The sequence below is a fragment of the Arvicanthis niloticus genome, chromosome 12 (assembly GCF_011762505.2).
Source record: "Arvicanthis niloticus isolate mArvNil1 chromosome 12, mArvNil1.pat.X, whole genome shotgun sequence".
Classification (NCBI taxonomy): domain Eukaryota; kingdom Metazoa; phylum Chordata; class Mammalia; order Rodentia; family Muridae; genus Arvicanthis; species Arvicanthis niloticus.
Window position 1 is genome coordinate 23,718,897 of NC_047669.1, and position 20,845 is coordinate 23,739,741.

Genomic DNA, 20,845 nt, shown 5'->3' on the forward strand with positions numbered 1-20,845 from the left:
TTAAGGCTGGACTTCAACATTCACAGAAATACCAGAAAGCCCACATACTCCTGGAAACGGAACAACTCTGTATTAAATGACCACTGGATCAGGGAAGAAATAAAGAAAGAAATTAAAGGCTTTCTAGAATTCAATGAAAACGAAGGCACAGCATACCCAAACCTATGGTACACCATAAAAGCAGTGCTAAGAGGAAAGTTCATAGCACTAAAAGCCTTTATAAAGAAATTGGAGAGATCTCATACTAGCAACTTAAGAGCACACCTGAAAGCTCTAGAACAGAAAGAAAGAAAGAAAGAAAGAAAGAAAGAAAGAAAGAAAGAAAGAAAGAGAGAGAGAAAGAGAGAAAGAGAGAAAGAAAGAGAGAAAGAAAGAAAGAAAAATGCAAACACAGCCAAGAGGAGCAGGAAATAGTCAAACTCAGGGCTGAAATCAATAAATTTGAAATAGAATAATACAAACAATCAACAGAATCAAGAATTGGTTCTTTGAGAAAATCAACAAAATAGACAAACCCTTAGCCAAACTAACTAAAAGGCCCAGAGATAGTATCCAAATTAACAAAATCAGAAATAGAAAGGGAGACATAACAACAGAAATTCCTTAAACAATACAACAAAATAGAAAGAGCAGGAACACTACCTAATTCATTCTATGAGGCCACAGTCACAGTAAACCTAAACCACACAAAGACTCAACAAAAAAGAGAACTTCAGACTAATTTTCTTCATGAACATTGATGTAAACATACTCAATAAAATCCTCACAAACATAATCAAAGAACACATCAAAAACATCATTCACCATGAACATCCCAGGGATGCAGGAATGGTTCAATTCATAAAGATCCTATCAATATAATCCACCATATAAACAAACTTTAAAAGGTCACATGGTAATTTCATTAGATGCAGAAAAAGCCTTTGGAAAAATCTAACACTCCTTCAAGTTAAAAGTTTTGGCGCGATCAGGGATTCAAGGCACATAACTAAACATAATAAAAGCAATATACAGCAAGCCAATAGGCAATATCAAATTAAATGGAAATAGACTTTAAGCAATCCTACTAAAATCAAGAACAAGACAAGGTTGTCCACTCTCTCCATATCTATTCAGTATAGTACTTGAAGTTCTGGCCAGAGCAATAGGACAACTAAAGGAGATTGAGGGGATACAAATTGGAAAACAAGAAGTCAAAGTATCACTAGTCACAGATGGTATGATAGTATACATAAGAAACTCCATAAACTCTGCCAGAAAACTCCTACATCTATTAAACAAATTTAGAAAAGTATCTGGATATAAAATTCACTTAAAGAAATCTGTAGCCCTCAATTATGCAAATGATAAATGGTCTGAGAAAGAATTTAGAGAAACAACACCTTGCACAATAGCCACAAATAGTATAAAATATCTTGGTGTAACTCTAACCAGCAAGTTAAACATCTGTATGACAAGAACTTCAAGTCCCTGAAGAAGGAAAGTGAAGAAGATATGGGAAGATGGAATGATGTTCCATGCTAATGGATAGGTAGGTTCAACATAGTAAAAATTCCCAATCTACAGATCCAATGTACTTCCTATGAAAATTCCAACATGATTTTTTTACAGACCTTAGAAGAACAATTCTCAACTTTATATGGAAAATCAAAAAATCAGGATAGCCAAAATAACCCTGAACAATAAAAGAACTTCAGGAGGGATCATTGTACCATTCCTGACCTCAAGCTGTATTCAAGCAATAGTGATAAAAACTGCATGGTATTGGTACAGAATCAAACAGGTTGATGAATAGAACTGAATCAAAGACCCTGAAATAAACCCACACGTCTATGGACACTTGACTTTTGACAAAGAACTCAATACCGTACAATGGAAAAAAAAAAAAAAAAAAGAAAGCATCTTCAACAAAAGGTGCTGGTCTAACTGGTGGTCTGCATATAGAAGAATGCAAATAGATCCATATTTATCACTCTGCACAAAACTCAAGTCCATATGGATCAAATATCTCAACATAAAACCAGATATACTAAACCTGATAGAAGAGAAAGTGGGAAATAGCTTTTAATACACTGGCACAGGAGACAAATTTCTGAACAGAACATCAATAGCTCAGATACTAAGATCAACAATTAATAAATGGGACCTCATGAAACTGAAAAGCTTCTGTAAGAAAGAGACACCATCAATAGGACAAAATGGCAGCCTATAGAGTAGAAAAAGATCTTCACTAACCCTACATCTTGACAGAGGACTAATGTCCAAAATACATATAGAACTCAAGAAATTAGATACCAACAAACCAAATAACCCAATTAAAAAATGGAGTACAGAGCCAAACAGAAAATTCTCAACAGAGGATCTCTAATGGCCAAGAAGCATTTAAAGATATGTTCATCATTCTTAGTCACAGGGAAGATGTAAATCAAAATGATTCTGAAATTTCATCTTACACCTTGCTCCTGTTGTGATTTGATGTGCCAGGTCAGGTTTGTACCCAGGGTGGGTGGGCTCCCTCTTCGCTGAGGAGAAGGGGAAGGGGTAGTGGGGAAAGTGGTTTTTGAGGGTTGGAATGGTAGGAGAGGAATAAGGGTGGCTGTGATCCAGATGTAAAATGAATAAATAAATAAATAAATAAATAAATAATAAATGGAAGAAATGTATCTAGAAATACTCTGTTTCCAAAGCCATAAGTCATATTGTCAGTGAAACATTACTTAGATGTCAACCCAAACTGAGGAGCAAATAAAGAATTGGATTAATACCCACAAGGCATTTCACAGCTGAATACAAAACACAAATGAATTGTGCCTCACTGACAATAGTAACAATCTTGTTCTTCTGGGAGAGAGGGAACTATGATAAGAGCAGTTGAAAAATTAATTTTCAGCATCACCAAACTTGTGAAAAGTGAAATTAACATAATTCCACTTCTTTCTACCTTTCATTTTTTTAAAATTAATTTTAGTATGTAAAAAGTACAACTGTTTGTGTGTGTGTATGTTTATATTCACATGTGAAATTGGGTGTGTGGGTGCCATAGTGTGTGTGTAGAAGCCAGAGAACAAACTTGAGTGTAGGTCTTTGCTTAAACTTTTACCCAACAAACACAAAGCACCCAATTTTATAGAAGAAACACTATTAGATTAAAAAATCACATATTGAGCCTAACACACTAATAGTTCAATACTCCTCCATCACCAGTAAACAGGTCGCCCAGACAAAAAATAAATAGAGAAACTCTGAAGTTAAATAGCATAAATCAAATTGACCTAACAGACATCTATAGATCATTCTGCTCAAACACCAAAGGATACACTTTTTTTCTCCGCAGCTTATGAAACTTTTCCCAAAATGGACCATATATTAGCACACATGGCACATCTCAACCAATACAGAAAACTTGAGATAATGTCCTGCATCTTATGCTAGCTACCATGATGTACTATAATAAAGAGGGATCTCAACAATAGAAGTAGTAGACAGTACACAAGCTCATGGAAGCTGAACAACTCACTACTGAATAAAAATTGGGTTCAGAAAGAAATCAAGAAGGAAATTAAAAACTTCCAAGAATTGAATGAAGATAAAAGCACAACACATCCAAATCTACAGGACAATGAAGGCAAGTCTAAGAGGAGAGCATTAAGTGATTACATAAAGAACAAACAACAAACAAACAAACAGTCCAAACTGGAAAGATCTCATAATAATAACCTGGTGATACACTTGAAAGCTCTAGAAAAATAGGAAGAAACAATCTATAAAAAGTATAGATGAGAAGAAACTATCATTCTCAGAGCCAAAATTAATAAAACATATATTAAGAGTTGGTTCTTTGAAAAAATTCATAGTATTGACATACTTTTAGCCATAATCAGAAGAGAAAGACAATCCAAATTATAAAATTAGAGATGAAAGGGGAGATGCCGTCATAGATGATGAAGAAATTCAGAGAACCATAAGGACATCCTTTAAAAAAGTCTGTATTCTACCAAACTGGAAGGCCTAAAAGAAATGGATGATATGATCTATTGAAACTAAATCAACATTAAATAATTTAAACAGAACTGTAACCCCCCCCCACACACACACACTGAGAGAGAGGTGGAATTGAACATCTCCCAGCTAAACAGAAACTCGAGGCCAGATATATTTAATGCAGAATTCTACCATAGCATCAAAGTGTCATGGATTTTACATTCTACTAGTTAGCAGCAATGATCTTAGTTTCTTTTTTCAGAAGAAAAAATTACTGGGACTGGGAACAATAATAGAAATCTTAAAGAGCTGGGAAAAAAAGCATAATATAGAACAGCGTTTTATACCTGAATGGCACTCAAGTGTCTATTTAACCATGACCTTCTTTGATTTCATGCCAAAGCTTTGCATCAGAACAAAGGGAATATATAATATAGGTTATGTAATGAAGTTTCAAAAAGCATAACCAAAAATCTCTTACTAGGACAAACAGACAAAAGTGCTGAAAAAAGTTTCAAGGTCTATCTGAGAAAGTTTATCTCACTGTGAGATTTAATGCATAGCCCAGGACCACTACAAAAAGGCAAGCACCTCAAATGAAATGATCTATAATGTTCAAAAACAAGCAAACAAAACAACAAAAAATCAGAGCCAGAACTCCACCTTATAGCAGAATTTTTTGTTAAATAGTATTACTTCTAAACAATATAACATAAACAATATGGAAAAGAAATCCAGAAAAATGTTCATTTACAAAATTACAGTTACAAAGTCTATCTGTGACAAATGTTTTAAAACATTTTTTTGTGATGAAAAACAAAAAAGAACCAAGAAACATCACAGACCTTGGTGTGTAATGTCTTATAAAATGTAATTTTGTGAAATGATTATTAACAAACAAAATGTCAAATGCTGCCAACAGAACTCCATGGTGATTTTCAGGAGAGCCTTTTTTTGTGGAAAGCTATTAAATATGGCTGTCTAGGACGCTTATGTCATTTATGGGTTGGTTGGTAAAAATGTCCAGCCAAATGGATGTAAGAAAACTTAAAGTTGTTGGCTTTTGCCTACCGTACCAAGATCAGTCTTAAGATCTGTTGGCAGACTTAACTTTCTTGATCCTTTGACTGAAAAAACAGAAAAAGGAAAAAGGCAGTTGTTAATCATGTGAAATTGAGAGGAGTGTGAAGGGCAGTATGCTTCACAGTACAGTCTGCAGTATCCTTCTGAAATTTTCACTTACTATGCATTTATGAGAACAGAAGTATTGTCCCAATGTTGGCTGCAACTCAGTAGCAAACATTAAATATTCAAACAAAACACAAGGAAAGCATTTGCTTCTAAAGTAAATAATTAAGGGAACATTTACATAGTTTATTACACAAGGTATGATAAGCAATTTCTTAATAAAAGTACCAAGAATTAATTCCAGATATATTGAACAGGTATATATCACAATAAATGTACAAACTTAGATTGTACATGACAATGATAAAAGTAAAAACACTAACACTAACTGTTCCAGCTAACTTGGTGTATAATAATCTAATTTAGCTCATTTTCAAATATTATACATAATCAACAGCCTGGTTACCAATATTAGTGTTACTTCATTACCATGGGATAGCATATTGATTACATCATTCTTAGTAGAATTTTATTCTTTTGATTTAAAAACTGTTAGTGTTGATCAGTTTTTACTTTTAGCATTGTTATGCATAATGTAAAGTTTATCAAGTCATCAGGTTTGATGTCAATCATCTTTACTTACTAAGCCATCTTTTTGGCCTTTAAGTATATTTTTTCTTATGTTCTGAAACACTACTTTTCTTTCCTTTATTTCAACAACCTAAAGATGTAAGATCCATTCATATTTCACAAGTTACATAAACTTTAATGTTATGGTTTGATTCAGTTGCTACAGGCTACTGACTTTAATAAGACCTCTATATTCCATAAGAGCAAACATAAACTCTGATAAAGTAAAAGCAGCAGGCTCTCATTTCTCTGCAAAGACATTACATATCAGTCTATAAAGACTGAGAAGAAATAAAATCAGATTTTAATAATTTGGTATTACAGTTACCAGCATAAACAGAAGATGCTATTTATATCAAAACATAACAAACAAAAATCACATAATAATGTTGTGGTGATGCAGTATTATAAAAATATCTCTTACACTGCAATGACTGGACATTTTGCTGGACCTCACATCCAAAGTTAATTATATACCTTAATGTTAGTTAAGACTTAAGATTGCCAGCCTACTGTGTACTCAGCCTGTTTGTTAGCCTGCTGTTAAGATAACAATGTAACAACCAATCTTACTTGCCTTGGATTTCTCACGTAATCAGCTTCTACAACCTAAGCTAATGTGCAGCCACAATGTTAAGTTATGTGCTCTTCCATGCCATATACCCAGAATAATGCATGTGCTTTATCATAATCATTTGCTGAAAACATCAAGTATAGGCTGAAGGCTATCATATAAAATAAATATCCATCAAAAGTGATGAAAGCAACATAAAGATATTGTTTCATAAAACATGATGCTGGTAGTATTTTTTTTTAATCTTGGTCAGTTGGAGTCTCTGACTTAATTCTTTGTAAAATTCTGTTAAAGATATCTGTAAAATATCCATCATTCCTTCCCTATGTGATGCTTCCTGCATGTTTCAATAAACAAGAAAGTAAAGCCTTTTGTTAGAATCAGACAGACAGACATAGATAGCACAAGCAGACAAAGATACAATAGAGGAACACGCACAGGCACACAGAGGAGACACAGACAGAAACATTTTCAGGCTAATAGAACAGACATACAAGAGCATGGAATCACAAGGAGAGTGAAGGAGACGATGCACATCCGGGTTTTCTCTTGGCACCAAGGGGAAGCGCTTTCATTTCTGTTCTTAATGTGACAGCCACATATTATTTTATTATTACTTTATTATTAATGCATTCAAATAGACTATATAATAGTACTCCATAAGAGTTTATATGGTAATTCAGACAAGCTGAAGAGATAAGGACTTTTTATTTAATCTTTTAAATTGTTTCTATTCTGATTTTAGAATCTTTAACATATCTGTATTACCACCTCTCTTCATACACATGATTATATATGTATTTATGTGTCTATAAATATATACATACACACATATACATATTGTGTGCATATGTATACATACACATATGTATGTATATATACATAGATATGTGTACATTTAGTCATATTACAATGATTTTTTTAAAGGCCCACAATCCCCACCAGACTTTAAAAGTCCTGATTTACAGAGCAGGAAAATTCTTACAAGGCAGGCCTCCCAGGAGACCTGCAGCAACCCAGATTCACATTCCCTACTATTCTTTTGTTTTGTTTTGCTTTGCTTGTTTTTTTCCTTATGAGCAGGGTTTCCTTTTATCATTTAAACTGGTTTAAAACTCACTAAGCATTGAGGATGACTTTAAACTATGGTTCTTCTGTCTCTACACCCTGAGCATTAGGATTATACACATGCATCGCTTACCTTGGTTTATATGGTATTGGAGGTAGAACCAAGGCTTCATGGATGCCTGTCAAGCACTCTGCTAACTGACCACATCCCCAGCCCCTCTCCCACATCATTACTTTTTTCTTAATTATTTTATTTATTTATATCCCAAATGTTGCTCCCCACCCATCATTCTTATGGTACACTCACCCCCAATATTCTAGCATTTATGGTAAATGACTTTGGCTTTCACAGATAATCTAGCATTTGAAATCTCAGCACCTACCCAGATTACCAACCACCGTTCTGACCCTCTGTAAACTGTTGGGGTCCACACTAGCCCCACGTTGGGGCGGCCAAAAAATGTTGGGAACCGCACTAGCCCCACGTTCGGGCAACAAAAAAAATGTTGGGGTCCACACTAGCCCCACGTTGGGGCGGCCAAAAAATGTCTCGGCCCAAGCAAAATGTTGAGGCCCGGGCCGCCCTGCGTTTGCCTGCTACTGTATCCCGGCCCAAGCTGCTGCTCTGGTCCGCGGGTTGGGGTTCAGCAAGAGAGAGAGAGTGAGGTCGGACTCGAAGAATGCAGACCAGACAGAGTGTAATTCAATCCTAGTGCCTAGTCCCTAGCTCCTAGTCCCTCCAAGTTCCAAGTGCTAAGTGCCTAATGCCTACTACCTAGTTCTTCCGAGTTCTCTCCCAAGTGCCTGCTACCTGTCTACTCTTGGCTGTGTTTGCCTAATGTCTGATGTGTCTGATTCTGATCTGTTCTGTCTCTGCCTTTTATATGTCTCACTTCTAAGCCACGCCTTTTGGTCACACCTTTAATCATGCCCTTAGGTCTTGTCTCTAAATCTTATCTCTAAATTACACTCTTAAATCACACACCTTTAATCTCACACACCTTTAATCTCACACACCTTTAATCTCAAGGTATCTAAACCAAGATTATCGGAGTGTGCTCAGCTGTTGTAGGCTATTGTAATCCAAGTCACATGTCAGGGTATATGGCTCAAGATGGCTGCAAAGCTGATAGCCGCTTTCTGCTAAAAGTCGGCTCCCAACAGTAAACTACTGCTCATCAGAAACCTAGGACCATTCTTACAAACCTTGCTCTTAATTGTGCTACCTGGAGATAAAAAGGGTGAGTAGATGAGTGATTGATGAAGGAACCTTTCTAATAGCAATGCTGATAACAGGCCTCTGTTACTAGGCATTCAATATTCTCTTCAGCTTCCCTGTGAATTAACTACTATTCATCTGTTGAGGTATCTCAAACATTGTGCTGGGGATATATCTCAGATTACCCTAATGCAGGCAGAGCAGATTAGGGAAATATGTTCAAGTGTCAGAGAATAAAAGGCAAATAATATTAAACTTATATTTAGAATGCTTATTCATAATTAGTGCCTGAAGTGCCAGTGAGTTTTCTCCAAGTGCTTTTAGATCTGGCATGTGAGAGCAAGAATCACTTACTCAAGAGGTGCAAACTGAGACTTATAAATGTCAAAGCAGAGTCTATTGGTTTGAGTAAAATGTAATTTATATAAGGTGACCAAGATCATGTAGTCCTCTAAATTTCTCTTTTTTATTGTTAATTAAGCTAAAGCATACATTCCACATTCACTTCATAATAATGTTAGTCAAAGAAAGATGAAATGAATTGTCTTAGTGCCTGGTAGACTAGCACACAAGAGGACTGAAGAATTCTGGTTCAAAGAATACACAGAGCTATTCATGCTGATAGCCTCACCACCGCACATAGTTCTGCCCTACTCAATTCTTTCCATTTCATCTGTTTGGGTAATTCTCTGATATGCTGTTACAACTGCTACAGAAGTTCCTTCTTTTCAAGAATAAACTCTTAATGAAAATATTTATCATTGGCCCGAGTTTGAAACAATGAAACATTCATAACATTCCACACATCAGATTCTAAAACACTTGAAGAGACTTAGGTTAGCAGAAATTTGTATTTTAAGATGTTTTTTTTTTTTTTTTTTTTTTTTTACAAACAAATTGAAGTTCAAATGTTGTCAGTTTGACAAACAATATTATAAACCCTTCATGAGTAACAACTGGCTCACTGGTCTTTTTTCAGAGGAAACTTCCATGAGGAACATTATCTGTAGTGCATTTCAGTTTCCCATGTAAGAGAAGCCATGTAGTTCTTAGTTATGTTTTTTGGCTCTTTCCTTGATAAAAAAATTTTTTGGTTATATGTTTTTAAATGAGGGCATCTTTTTTCTTATTATGAGTATTTATAAGTATGTAAATTTGACTTTTGTTTTTGATATGGCAAGCTAGTACTTTCTGAGACCCCAATGTCTTTTTTAAGAGTGATGTCACACACTTGGTCCATAATGACTTATTCTCTATAAAAATCTGCTAGGTCACATTGTTCATATTGCACATCCTCACACAGAACAGATTTATTGTGGAGGATTGATTTACAGGAAGTCATGCACAGAACAGTATGGTAGGTAATTGGTCTGTGTCAGGAAATATTGTTTCAACAAGTATTAGAGTTTGATACTTTCTCCCCCATCTCTAAAAAAACTCATGGCCTCATGTATGCTAGAAAAGAACCTAACAACTGTGACTACTGAGCTACCCCACCAGCTCCAGTTGATTTCTTATGACCCTAGCCATGTTTGGTTCTGGGAAAATTATTAGGAACTTATTGTTATTTTTAATATTCTGTAGCATACTTCTTGAAAATAAAAATAAAACCAAGGAAATAAAACTGAGTTGTATTTACAAAGTTAAACTTTACTCTATATTAATTATACCTCTGTACATCTGACATAAAAGAAATAATATAGCAAAGAAAGCATCCCATAGTTGACTCAAGACCCATTTACTGATAGTAGCTACCAACTTAGGTTTAATTTTTATTTCTGTTGAGATAGTTCCTCATGTAGTCCTGCTTCAGTCTCAATGGCTGAGGACAATGTTACCTTCAGGATTCCTCCTGTTGTATTTCCTGAGTGCTGTGCTGGGAACTGAACTCAGGGCTTCAGGTATGCTACCCAAGTACACTGTCAACTGAGCTGTTTCCAGCAGATTAATCAGAGTCCTTTTACTATTTATATCACCTTTTTTCTCTCATATGATCCTCCTCATAACTCAGCTACATCTATCTCATTGTTTCATCATATAATTTTAATAATTACTATTATGTAAATTTTATATTGATTTTGCCATTTGATGAATGAACACTGGGGGAATAAAATCTTTAGGTTTTTCCAACCAAATATAAATAACTAAAAGTTTTACCATTTTCCATTGAAATACTCGAGCTTTAATTTTCTCACCAGATAAAAATAGAAACTATTTATAAAACTTTAACAATTACTGTTATCTTCTTTGGCTACTGATCTTACTTGGCATCTATAACATTAATAATTCTTTAAGTTACAAGTCTGGCCATATCCACTTTTAAATGAATGACTTTGTCTTTTTAAAAGATTTATTTATTTAATTAATTTATACTGTAGCTGTCTTCAGACACACCAGAAATGGGCATCAGATCCCATTATGGATGGTTGTGAGCCACTATGTGGTTGCTGGGAATTGAACCCAGACCCCTGGAAGAGTAGCTCATGCTTTTAGCCACTGAGCCATCTCTCAAGCCCCTGTATAACTTTCTTAAAAAGGTACACAGCCTTGTGTTTGAGTTTGTTTTGGTCCCAACAAGCAGTTTCAGGTTTTAAGGCCTCTGCATAGTATTGTGATGATAAAACCTATAATGGATAATTCTTCAGGAAAGCTTTCTGAAATGGCAATTCTTTGATAGAGTAATGGTGATCATCTTGGTTGTTGCTGGTAACAAAATTAATTCAATGAATTATATAGGCTAATGGCTATTCTAATAAAATCTCTTTGGTTGATGGGCATTGAAATTTCCTCTGAATTTCTTGTTTGTCCTGTCCTACTTTCTTATAGGCTTCCTGAAGTTATTTAGCTGTATGATTTTTTAAAAATATCAAAATTCTATGGAACATTTCAAGATCAAGACAAAAAATGCCTTATGAATCCCTACTTTACAACATAACCTAAGTATTTCTGGTTTGAATAAATACTTCCAGTAACCTGCCTTTATTTGTCATGTTTTGACCTGTGTTTTCAGTACAAGTGAGAATCAAATCTTAAACTGTGAAGCAAATTGGGAAGAAATGAGTATTTCGTTTGTTCATAGAAAAGATTTTCACCTTCACCTGGCAAGTGGTGCACTTGACTCCTCTGTCTCACAGCTGGCATTTCATTCCTATAAAAGCCTGGGGCTGCCTCAGGAGTTCTGGTAGCAAGTCCTAAAGGAAGGGAATACAAGACTATTGGCATAGAATTTCTCAGCCCGAGTAAAGTAAGAATATATCTTAAAGGCCAATTTCCTAATTACTACACGGGAGGCCTGTGTTTAACTGTGCTGGGCTGTGTGTGCGTGCATCAAAGGTAGATGTCAAGTATCTTTCTTGATCACTCAGTATCCTCTATATTGAAGCAGGGCTTCTCATTTGAATCCAGAGCTTGCTGATGTAGCTACACTAGCTAGCCATTTTGTTCCAGGGATCCTCTATCTCTGCCTCTCAAGGGCTGGGGTTACAAGCAGACTGCACACTGCCTCACATGTATGTGTGTACTAGGGAGTTGACCTACAGTAGTCACGATTATGTGACAAGTACTTTACTCATTGAGCCAACTCATCAGCCTTATTTTGTGCCTTTATTTAACACATTATCTCTATCTATATATCTATATTTATGATATTGAGATATTATATATATACATATGCATACACATACATATACAAACACACACACATATTTGGAGGGCAAAGTAGTTTCTTTGAAGATGCACTGGGATATTAGATGTACACAATACACAATTTAGGCCACTGATTTTAGATCAAGGATTAAAAAAACAAAGTTGGTCCTTGTTCTTGACTATTTTTATGACACCACTTTTATGACATTTTAATAAAGGCATATTTAATAAAAATAAATATCTGTCATCCTGGTTTTTGTGGACTTGGTTGCTTAATAAGTTTTTTTGTGGACTATGGGAAATATAGACTATAAGGTTGATGGTAATAACAGAAATAGAAGGAGTCTGGTACCTGATGGGAACATAGAAGAGGATGCTCTCCCAGGCAAAGGATTAGAAAAAGACCCATGTTTTTGGGAAGATATATCCCTATAATCAAAAGCTTGTTGAGTTTGTGACTCTTTGACCCAAAGGGGTACATTTTCTTTAGAAAATTATACTTCTGTCAGGTGACTGGGTTTAGGATTGAATACATTAGTGCCTATCTAACCCTCTTGGAAGATGAGCTTGTACAGGACAAAAATTACACAACACTCTGAGTGCAAAAGAGTTTCATAGCTTTGGAAATTATTGATTTAAAAATTATTAGTAGTATACTATTTATTTCTGCAAGTGGACTCTACCTCCATTTGTGATAATATGTTTACTTTCTGTTCTTAATTTTTCTTCAGTGGATAGCATGTCTTATTGTGAAAACCGAAAATAATCATTGAATAGTTTAATAAATGAAAACCAATATAAAAAATACTATATTATTTTGAATAGTGAGAGCCAGATTCCAGTTGGCCCACTGGATTCTACAACTCCCAATCCACATGCTATTCTCTTTCATTACCTCAAGGAAATACTTTATAGTCTGTACCTTCATCTATGTTATTTGTAGTTTATTAGAGTATAAGAAACTTTGAGAACACAGAACTATAAAATAATTACTGTTTCCCTAAGTTCTAGTTTATCTTATTAGAATAGACTTACATTGACCATTACCATGTGGTTTTAGTAAATTTAATAAGGGTTGGAGAAGGTCTAAGATCATTTGTGGAAAATTATTACTGAAGAAATAATCTTAAAACTTTTTCATAGGGAAAATAATATATCTTCCATTTAGGAAGATACACCAAACTGTCATTTTTAGAATTGAAGTGATAAATAAATTCCATTATAATACATGACTATCTCCAAGAAACAAAACACGTAGGTATTCAAACTGTCCTGTTTTGCAAAAATCTACTTGATCACATGCAAGCCCCTTGAACTGCCCTCAGAGAAGTGCAGTAGTATTTCCAGAGGTTCTCTACCTCCCATGAAAGAATAAATACTACAGAAACAGGGATAAAGGTTGGATAATAACCAAAAGCATTCAGCAATTATTATACTTATTTTAGCCTTATCCCTAAGATTAGAAACAAAGAAGTTGCTAACATTACATCTATGCAATATTACATGGAGGCATTAGACAACATTTTTCTTTAGAAGAAGAAATAGAAATGCCATTTTCACTGGGAATATAATTAAATATGTAGATGACCCAAAACAATTTATAAACAAGTAGAATTTGTAAATTTAATGAGTTTGCTGGGCACAAGTGTAATTTGTAAATATTAATTATGTTTTTACATTCTATCCACAAATGACTAGAAAATGAAATCATATTTATAATAATTGAAAGATAAAAAAGAGCTGTGCCTGCAACTGGAGCAGCCCTAAGGCTTCAGCTCTGCACCCAACCCTCCAAAACCCAGAGGAGGCTGGACTCCCAGGAGTTCTAACACGCCTAGGAGTGTAGGATGCTGAAGGAACATGGTGGCCACCAGAGCAATGGGTTGATGCCAGGACAAAGAATGATGCTGACCTGTGGTAACTGGGAAACTGTATTAGACATATGTTCCCGACCCACCATTGCCTACCTACACCCCTGATGGGACAAGATGCCTTGCCTCAACTTTTTAGACCCAGTGGAACAGAGAATCAAAAAGAGAAGCTATAATGACTCTTGTATTGTTATTAAATGTGACCAGTTATTCAGACTCAATCATGGACTGGTCTAGAAATCAACCCAGTATTGGAAATAACAGTCTTCATTTGGAAGGCTGGTTCTGGACACTTTCAGAGACATATATGGAAGTTAGCTGCAGTTCTCTATGATGTTATGTTAGCAAGAGATAAAGTTGGGACAGGATCTAGATTTCAAACAAGTGTTAGTACATGTGTTAAGGCTCTTAATTGTCAAGTTAAAGTTACTTTTGTTTTTTTCTACAGTATAAACTGTAAGTTGCATTGATTGTACACCTTCTAGTTGTGTTTGTGTTTTGAAATCCGGTATTTCGGTTACAGAGGTCTATCAACTAGCTTTTGTTTTAGTGCCCTAAATATCACAGAACTTTGGTATTCTAAAAATAGTTTGCAAGTACAGGAAGAAATGAGTCAGGCTTTAAGCAGAAGCAAGAGGGTAGTGGGCTTGATTATTGCTGGTATAACAGCTTTAATTACATTAATTGCTAGCACCACTGCTTCTGCAATTGCTTTGACAAAAGAAATTACGACAGCTACTTTTGTTAATCATTAAGCAAAAAAAGTTACTAACGTGTCAAATATACAAGAGTATTTAGATAGGCAGTTGGAACAACAGATTGCTGCTCTTTATCCTATTCCAATTATTGGAAGGAGGTTCAGAATTTAAGGGTAAGGAGCCATCTCCAGTGTCATGCTAAATACTATTGGATTCATGTTAGTTCTAAAATTTACAGTGGTAGTCATTATAATTAGGGAGAAGTTTAAAGACACTTGGAGGGTATTTGGCATAATTCTAACACCTCTCTAGATGTTTTAAGTTTGCATAGTGAGCTTATGAATTTCAAAAATGCTGTTCTGCTGTGAATTGATGTAGTAGATACTGTGGATAAAATTACCCATGGCCTGAGGTCAGTATTTCTATTTTTGTTAAGCTTCAAGAATGGAATATATAGCTTGATCATGCTAGCCCTTTTTGTCCTGGAAATACTTTTATTCCTGCCCATTGTGTTAAAGCTTGTCTTTAATAACATCAACATGTTGGTAGCCAAAGTATATGGCTTGAACCTGAAAATGGACCCCCAGACAGAATTATTAAATTAACAGGCTGGCAAGCCAAGGACAGGTAAGAGTCTGCACAGAGTCTTACCAACTTAAGACATAAATGCATTGCTTTGAATAATGCATATTCCATGATGGGTAAGGAAGGCATTCTTGTCAGAATGACCTAAGACAGGCTCAGTCTTGTTAAGGAAATAAAAAACAGGGAGAGGCAGAGAGTCTTTGGGGCTGCTTGGCAAGAGTCTTACACGGGCCAAAGACAAGGAAATGGGCTGCTTGGCAGAAATATGACATTGGCCAAGTACAAAGAAGTAGGCTTCAGGCAGGAATCTGAAATTAGGCTAGAACAAAGAAATAATTTCAGGCAGGAATTTAAATCTTAGGCTACAACAAAGAAGTAATTTCAGGCAGGAATCTAAATATTGGTCTAGAACAAAGAAGTAATTTCAGACAGGAATCTAAATTTTAGGCTAGAACAAGAAAGTAGGCTTCAGACATGAAAATAACTTTGGGCTAGGATAGAGAAGTAGGCTCAGATACTTTGGTCATTCTGATAAGCCCTTAGAAACAGTGATCATGAGAGTGTTTACATATTTGGGTTTAACCCTTGCTTGCTTTTTGACTATTTGTGTTTATTGTCTTGCTTGTTCCTTGACTATTTGCATCTATTGTATTGTTAGTCCCTCAACTTAGAACTGACCTTAATATTTTCATGTAATTAAAATGGTATAAAAGCAAAAGGAGGAGGGGGGATGGGATAGGGGGTTCTAAGGAAGGGAAATGGTGAAAGGGAATGACATCAGTATTTTAAATAAATAATATATCTACTAAAAAAAGAAAAATAAAAAGAATAAGTCTAATGAAAGATTAAAAAGACCTCTGCAATGAAAATTAAAAATTACTACTACAATAAGGAACACATAAATGTGTAATAAATAGGGAAAATTCAATATTGTTATGCATGTGTATTATACCTAATTAATTTATAACCAAAATGTAATAATAGGTAAACATGCTTATATCCTGATTAATAAATTATTCTTAAAAGTTAAAAAATTAGAATATATAAAACAATTTTGAAAAAGAACCAAAAATTTGGAGAATTTACAATATCAGCTATATTTATGAAGCTATATTAATTAAAACCATGTGATTTGAATAAGTGGTATACATTTGTTGTGAATAGAAAACAAAACCTACACACACATATGTATACATGCACACACCACATGGTGAAGTGCATTGACTAATAGCAAAAGCTCCACTTTTGGGTAGTGAAGGTAAGGGTAATTTTTATGTAAATATCACTTGGATAGTTAAATAGCTTCTTCCTCATATTATACATAGGATAAATTCCAAATAGAAGTTAAATGTGAGATATAAAACAGTAAACTTCTACAAGATAGTATTAAAAATTGCTTCATGATCATAGTGGGTAAAATTTTTCTTTAAACAAAAAGGCATAAGGCATTCCAATAAAATAAAACATTGTCAAATTGAAATACATTAGAACTAGCACTGACTTTAAGAAAGTAAAGAGAAAGCCAGAGATATTTAGTAGCATATACATGTAGCCAAAGACTTATAACACACACACACACACACACACACACACACACACACACACACACAAACATGCCTATGAATAAGAAATGAATAAAGAGAAGTTGGTGATTGAATCACAATGAGGAAAAGAATTAAACATCTTATAAAATCAGTTAAATGTAGTACATAGAGAACTCTTCAAAATCATCAGACATTAGGGATGTGCAATCCAATTTAATTCTACAGAGATGATACTGTATATACTTCAAAATAACTATAATTTTAATATTAAGTGCCCTAACATTGAATATCAGGAAGTATATGAAAGAAATGAACCTCCTGAACACTTTAAGTGGAAGTAAATTGGTAAACTACCTTAGAAAATTCACTGGTATTATGTGGGGAGCCGACAGAAGGTGGCTATCATCCTTGTAGCCATCTTGAGTCATATACCTTGACAAGAGACTTGTTTACAACAGCCTACAACATCTGAGCACACTCTGATAACATCTTCTTTTAGATACCCAGGATCTTTCCTTGGGTGTGTGAGACTTAAAGGCGTGATTTAAGGGCATGACTTAAAGGCATGACTTAGAAGTGAGACATATAAAAGGCAGAGGTAGACAGAAGAAAGTACTTGAGACTTGAGACTGAAGCTTGGAAAGAACTTGGAACTAGGAACTAGACACTTGGACTAGAGTACTAGGTACTTGAGACTTGGAGCAGGTAACTTGGAACTGGGAAAGAGACTAGCAACTTGGAACTAGGAATTAGGACTTGAGACTTATTACAGCTGGAAACAAGAATGGACTTGAGACTTGAGACTCAGAATACTTGAAGAATATTGAAGAAGAGAATACTTGAAACTCAGGACTTGGAAGAGAACTTGGAACTAGGAACTAGACACTTGGACTTGGACTTGGAACTTGGAACTGGGAAAGAGACTAGCAACTTAGAATGAGGATTAGGACTTGAGACTTGGTACTAGAAACTAGGGACTAGAAACTTGAGACTTGGGACTTGGACTAGGAACAAGAGACTTGGAGAGAAGAGAGACTGAACAATAAACGGGATTGAATCACACTCTGTCTGGTCTCCATTCTTCACGTTCGTCCTCACTCTCTCTCTTGCTGAACCCTGACCCGCGAATAAGAGCAGCTTGGGGCAGTGCGGGCTCTAACAACTTAGCCCCTAAGGCTCTTGACAGTGCGTGTTCCAACATTGATAGAGTGGTCCCCGACATTGTGGTCCCCAAACGTGGGGTAGTGCGGTTCTCAACAGTATTATATTTGCTAAATATTCACATTTACATGTGTGATGTTCCCCTTCTAGAAATATATGCAACAGAATGAGGCTGGTCACTGGACTGCTTTTCTCTCAGTCTCTTCTCCATTTTTGTACCTGTAGTTCTTTTAGATAGAAACAATTCTAGGTCATATTTTTTGACTGTCTTAATCCTAGTTCTGTAGCACACCACCTACTGCAGCCTCCCTTTACTCCCAATCCCATCTGCAGTGGATCACACAGATCTACCTTCCCTTGACTCATTGCTTTATCCAGCCCCCTATTTCATCAAGCACTATCTGAGAACCCACAGGCCACTTCTACCAGCCAAACAGGATAACAGATATTTTTTACTTCTCCATTCTTTCCTCCAAATTCAATCCTCCAATCTCATTACCAGCTCTGTAGCAGACCATCAGTTTCTTCCCCATTTTCTGACCTCATTTCCAGGGACTAAGCAGATCCTGGTGGAACATCCTACTATTCTTCTTCCTTTGGATCCCCTCAGCTTCCCCTCTAACCCAACCCTATTCCTAAGTGTCATCTCTCAATATTTAGAAACACATTTTTACATAGAACCCCCAGTGCCTATACCTAGCCAGATCCCAGAAGAATTTCTTACCAGGAATATACATAGTCCATGGTGACCTGATAAAATGCATGGGATTATTTCAATCTTCTTGCATCTGTTGAGGTTTGTTTTATGATTGATTATATGTTCAATTTTGGAGAAGGTATCATGAGGTGTTGAGAAGAAGGTATGTTCATTTGGTTTAGGGTGAAATGTTCTGTATAGATCTATTAAATCTACTTGGTTCATAACCTCTATTAGTTTCATTGTGTCTCTATTAAGTTTCTGTTTGTTGTCCATTGTTGAGAGTGGGGTTTTGAAATCTCCCACTATTATTGTCTGGGGGTTCAATGTGTGTTTTGAGATTTAGTAAAATTTCTTTTATGGATGTGGGTGCCCTTGCATTTGGGGCATAGATGTTCAGAATTGAGACTTTCTCTTGGTGGATTTTTCCTTTGATGAGTATAAAGTATCCTTCCCCACCTTGCTTGGTAACTTTTGGTTGAAAACCTATTTTATTGGGTATTAGGATGCCAACTCTGGCTTGTTTCTTGGGACCATTTGCTTGGAAGACTTTTTTCCAGCCTTGTACTCTGAGGTAGCATTTGTCTTTGTAATTGAGGTGTGTTTCTTGTAAGCAGCAAGATGCTGGATATCCAGTCTGTTTGCTTATGTCTTTTTATTGAGGAATTGAGTCCATTGATATTAAGAGATATTAAAGACAGATGATAGTTTCTGTTATGTTTGTTGTTGTAGGTGACATTGTGTGTATGCGGTTTTCTCCTTTTGGTTTTGTTATGAGATGATTAATGCATAGCTCCCATATTCTTAAGAACCAGAGAACAATATAAACCAAGGAATATTACACCCACAGAACAAAAATAAGACCAGGACACAGAATTACAATTTCCCAAACCTAGATGCTTAGTTGTGAGTATAAAAACACAATTAATAATAGCCAGAACATTATGTTTCCACTAGAGCACAACAACCTTACTACAACAGGTACTGAGTAATTCAACATAGTTGAAGCACAAGAAAAAGACCTTAAACTAGCCTGTGTGGATATGATAAAGGTACTTTAGGAGAAAAATGAATAAATCCCTTTTTTTAAAAAAATCTATGAAAACACAAATGGTGGGAAGACATGAATAAAGCAGTTCAGGATTTGAAAGTGGAAATACAATCAATAAAACAACCAAACTGAGGGAAATCTGGAAATAAAAAATTTAAGAATTTGAACAGAAACTTCAGAACTAATAGTATACAAGAAATGGAAGGGAGAATCTCAGGCACTAAAGACACACCAGAAGAAATGGATAGGTCAGTCAAAGAAAATATTAAATCTTAAAAACCTCTAGTATGAAACATTCAGGAAATCTGGGATACTATGAAAAGACTAGATATAAGAGTAATAGGGATAGAAGAAGGAGAAGAAACCCATTTCAAAAGCACTGAAAATATTTTCAACAAAATCACAGAAGGAAATTTCCATAACCTAAAAAAGGAGATGCCTATCAAGATACAAGAAGCACATTGAACACCAAATACACTGAACCAGATGAGAAATTTGACCTGGCACATAATCAAAACACTAAACATACAGAAGAAAGAATGAATATTAAAAATTTCAAGGGAAAAGAGCAAGTCATATATGAAAACAGTTGTATTTGAATAATGCCAGACTTTTCAATGAAGACTCTAAAAGCCAGAAGGGCCTGGACAGGTGTTCCACAAACTCTAAGAGACCACAGATGGGAGCTCAGATTACTTTACCTAGTAAAACATTCAATCAGAATAGATGGAGAAAGTAAGACATTTTATGATAAACCAAATCTCTCTCTCTCTCTCTCTCTCTCTCTCTCTCTCTCACACACACACACACACACACACACACACACACACACACACACACACACACACACACACACACACACACACACAAACACTTAAGCCAAAAAAGGACTAGAATGAAAATTCCAACTTAAAAAAGTTAATCAAACCTAAGAAAACTTAAGGGATATATAATCCCAAACAAGAAGATTAAAGGAGGGAAAACACTACTACA

The 20,845-nt window shown here is 35.4% G+C and overlaps 1 protein-coding gene across 8 annotated transcripts in view; it reads right to left on the minus strand.

Moving 5' to 3' along the window:
* The window catches only part of Stxbp5l (syntaxin binding protein 5L), a 286,076-nt gene that overhangs the window by 38,767 nt on the left and 226,464 nt on the right, over positions 1 to 20,845 (minus strand). For 4 of the 8 annotated variants that reach the window (XM_076942909.1, XM_076942907.1, XM_076942908.1 and 1 more), the window contains one exon: positions 11,699 to 11,791. The exons of the other annotated variants lie outside the window; for them this stretch is intronic. In XM_076942909.1, the coding sequence (XP_076799024.1) occupies positions 11,699 to 11,791 (93 nt within the window). The remainder of the gene's footprint in view (positions 1 to 11,698; positions 11,792 to 20,845) is intronic. 8 annotated transcript variants of the gene reach the window in all.